This window comes from Solanum tuberosum, unplaced genomic scaffold, assembly GCF_000226075.1.
Source record: "Solanum tuberosum cultivar DM 1-3 516 R44 unplaced genomic scaffold, SolTub_3.0 scf00494, whole genome shotgun sequence".
NCBI lineage: Eukaryota > Viridiplantae > Streptophyta > Magnoliopsida > Solanales > Solanaceae > Solanum > Solanum tuberosum.
This window is the reverse complement of record NW_006239417.1, coordinates 353,871-357,682: the sequence shown is the minus strand read 5'-3', so window position 1 is coordinate 357,682 and position 3,812 is coordinate 353,871. Positions and strand designations below refer to the sequence as shown.

At 38.3% G+C, this 3,812-nt stretch overlaps 1 protein-coding gene across 1 annotated transcript; it reads left to right on the top strand.

The window, feature by feature from the left end:
- Positions 1-6: 6 nt before the first annotated feature.
- Positions 7-3,812, top strand: LOC102584254 (growth-regulating factor 4-like). The gene is made up of 4 exons (XM_006364416.2): positions 7-126; positions 945-1,317; positions 2,874-3,340; positions 3,445-3,812. The coding sequence occupies exons 1-4, from the start codon at positions 18-20 to the stop codon at positions 3,450-3,452; spliced, it is 957 nt and encodes a 318-aa protein (XP_006364478.1). The 5' UTR covers positions 7-17; the 3' UTR covers positions 3,453-3,812.

The following is a 3,812-nucleotide window of genomic DNA, read 5'->3' as shown; positions in this document are numbered from 1 at the left end:
AGCTGGAGCATCAAGCAATGATATACAAGTACTTGGTGGCAGGTCTTCCTGTGCCACCTGATCTTGTTGTTCCTATTCGTCGTAGCTTTGAAGCCATCTCAGCTAGGTTCTTTCATCATCCCAGCTGTATGTTCTTCTTGCTTCTCTTTCTTATTTTATCTATATCTATTTGAAAGGTTTAGCTCACTTTGATGGTATAATTGAACCATGCAGATCTGAAAAGAGGGTTCTTTTTCTTTTGGCATTCTTGAAAATTTTCTGTCTTGTTGTGGATGTGCAATTATTACCATTTTCTATTCTTTGTTTGGGATCAGAGTAATGGATTCACTTTTTTTTTTGGTTAGTGACTTTTTTTTATCTGTTTATCCATTTTTGAGTGCAAAGATCACTAATCTAGTCTATATGGGGTTGACATCTAGCTTTGTCTTCTATGTGTCAATGTAGTAGCAACACTCTTGTTTTTGCCTTTTAGAGGCTTATCCGGTGTTTATTTAAGTTGTATACTGTTGACTGTCGTGAAAGAAGGCAGATCTGGAATTTTAATTTAATGGGTTCAACCTTTTATATTCTTAGTAATGAACTCAATGTACTTTTAAAATTATGGCTTCAGAATCTAATTTTGTTGTCTTACACATAAATATCAATATTCCGTGTCAAAAATATTGGGTTTGGTTTAACTGGTAGCACTATGGCTACATCCCCAACTGATCATGAATAGTTTACAGAAGTGCTTACTTTCGATGTCGGTGTTTGTAGAAGTGTTCCAGTAGTTGCAACTCTGTGTTGTGGTATGCTCCTATTTCATTGATTTCTGATTGATGTGTGGCTAATTAGATCTTTGATATATTTTCATTCTTGTAAAAGGACTTCTTTCAGGGTGGTGGTTTCCGCTATACTGCATTAGCTCAGTATGGAACTTAATCATTTGTTTCTTACATGTGCAGTGGGCTATTGTTCCTATTATGGGAAGAAATTTGATCCTGAGCCAGGAAGGTGTAGAAGGACTGATGGAAAGAAGTGGAGATGCTCAAAAGATGCATATCCTGACTCCAAATATTGTGAGCGGCATATGCATCGAGGCCGCAACCGTTCAAGAAAGCCTGTGGAATCTCAATCTACTTCCCAGTCCTTGTCGACTAGTATGTCACAAATTACAACTGGGAGCAGCAATACAAGAGGAAGTTTCCAAAATAGCAGCAGTGGAAGCTTCCAAAACATGCCATTATATTCTGTTGCTAATTCAGGGAATTATGGAAGCACTGCAACAAAGCTGCAGATGGAGCCTGTCTCCTATGGAATAGATAACAAGGACTATAGGTACCTCGGTTTGTCCTCTGTAGTTCTTCTTATGCTTGGATTGCAGAAAATAATGTTTCTTCAAGCCTTGATCCCGAACACTGCTTGTTTTGAAAAATGATTCTGTCTTTTGTCATTTTTCTTTTGGGCTAGTTAAAGATAGATATGTGAACTCAAAGCCACATTAGGAGGATGCTATATAGGACTTGGGGGACTGTTGTCATGACATCAAGGTTTCCCTTTTTGTCAGCTTATGACCCATTTTGTAGCCCGTACACCTTCAGTTCATCTTTCCACTTACATCTTCAGTTCATCTTTTCACTTCTGCTAATTTCAGACCTACTAGCATTGTAGAATTTGATAGCCTGATAATTTATTATTGATCCACCTCTTAATGTTATTTTCTTCTCTCTTAGGAGCCGTTTATCTATCAAGGTCCTGTCCTGAGTGCAGGAAGGCTGCTGATTTTCATATGCAGCTTATACCATTAACAAAGACGAAAGATAGTGAGGGTGAGAGCAAAAATAGCTGTTGTGTCTCAAGTATTTCTTTTAAACCTAGTGGCCCTTCAGGATTATTAATTTTCAGGTCAGAGTTGTGTTTAGATCGTGGATATATGGTGAGACCATGGGAGGGTAAAGATATGGTAGGTGTATGTGTGGCACAGACAGAATTTCATGTAACAGGAAAATGCATGTCTGATTGCTGGTGTCGGTTGCAAAGTTGTGTCCTTGAATGTTCTCTTGGGAGTTGCACTGATCCTAGAGGGGAGAAGAGAGTTACGCAACCGAGTCACAGGAATCTTTTGTTAATTTACAGGTCAAGTTTGAAATAGATTTTAGGAAAATGGAATATATTCGTCTCTGTAGTACTTTCAAGGAGGAGCAACATCAATATTTCCATGACATAGACAAAAGGCTTCTCCTCTATGGGTTCCCACTATTATGTTAAAACAAGAAGAATAAAGTATTTTCCAGTTACTTATCAAGTCATAAACTAGATTCCACTATGCATATAGAGTGTGTTTATTTTTATCATGACATATTTTTATCGGTATTAGCATGACACATGCTTGCAGAGCTCAGTGATGGAATGTTGGAAATATTCTGCACTTACCACAATCATCTTGTTTTTCTCACTGGGATTATGTCTGATAGTCTAAATAATGATAATGTAGTGTTAAATGACGATAGCCTTCTGCCAAGTTGCCCTGTATTCTTTGGCTAATGCATATGGTGCTGAAGGATGCATAATCCCTGCTAACTATGCACCGGCTCTCCTCGTCTTTTTTTGTTTTCCAGCAAGTTGCTTCCTTTTTGTTTCTAAGTGCATTCCCTTTCTATCCTTTCCTAATTAGGAAGTTGACAACAATCTTGGGAATTTGAAGAAGCTAATTTACTTGAGCCTCTGATTGATAAAATCTACGTATTGTTAGGGTACTTTGCCTTGTACTTCTTTTAATACTATACTTGACTGCTGGTTAAAGTAACATGTCTAATATGCAGTCAATTTTATATTGCCTTCAGAGAAATAAGTGTTGTAACATCCAGTTTCATTAATGACAAAATGTACCACAGGTATCTCCATGGAATTACTCCTGATGCTGATGAGCACAATTTATCTTCAGAGGCTTCTGCTACTGTCAGAAGTTTAGGGATGGGGACCAACACAGACAGTACCTGGGTATTGCCTTCTCAAGTTTCTTCAAGCCCCATGGCGAGATCAAAAAATGATTCTCAGCTGCTGGGTAGCTCAACAGAGATGCATCTACCTAATCTACTTGAGCCTATGATTGATGCAACAATTTCAAAACGACGACACCAGCATTGCTTCTTTGGCAGTGACATTGATTCACCTGGAACAGTAAAGGAGGAGCAGCATTCAATGCGCCCTTTCTTTAACGAATGGCCCACTGCTAAAGAATCGTGGTCCAACCTCGACGATGAGGGATCCAACAAAAACAATTTCTCCACAACACAGCTCTCCATATCCATTCCAATTGCTCCTTCCAACTTCTCTTCAAGGAGTGCTTGCTCCCCAAATGGTAAATATTAACATCCTTGGGAAAATATCTTGTTCCATTGTAGTAGTAATCTAGTCTTTTACAGCAAACTAACTAATTGAACTTCTGGTTTTCCTTGCCTGCAGATACTTGAGGGAAGCTGCCGCTGTATAAACTCCAAGCAGTTTGGTGCTATGCAGAAGAACAGACAGGCTAGCGCTAATCCGACATCTGCTTGTATGAGCTATATATAAGTAACCTTTATGTTCCTGGAACATTGAGTTGTTCTACGTCTTTGTGGTTGATTGTCTAATGTCAACAATGTTTTAAGAAGAAAAAAAATTAGTTTTCTTCGAATGCTGCTCATGTTTATTGTCGAAAATAAATGTGTTTTACCAGCCATTCTGCTGGGGTGAGATGATTACTCTGTGATTTAAGTTGTAGATTTGATTTCTTTAGGTGTATTGGTGCGATTTTATATCGTTTACTCGAAGAAACTTTGTTACAGTCTCCA

What these genes read in the sequence shown, in the direction of transcription:
- LOC102584254 (XM_006364416.2), top strand. Translation starts at nt 18, where the DNA reads ATGATATACAAGTACTTGGTGGCAGGTCTTCCTGTGCCACCTGATCTT. An exon ending in GTTCTTTCATCATCCCAGCT is followed by an intron (nt 127 to 944) that starts GTATGTTCTTCT and finishes TTACATGTGCAG; the next exon opens with TGGGCTATTGTTCCTATTAT. An exon ending in ATAGATAACAAGGACTATAG is followed by an intron (nt 1,318 to 2,873) that starts GTACCTCGGTTT and finishes AATGTACCACAG; the next exon opens with GTATCTCCATGGAATTACTC.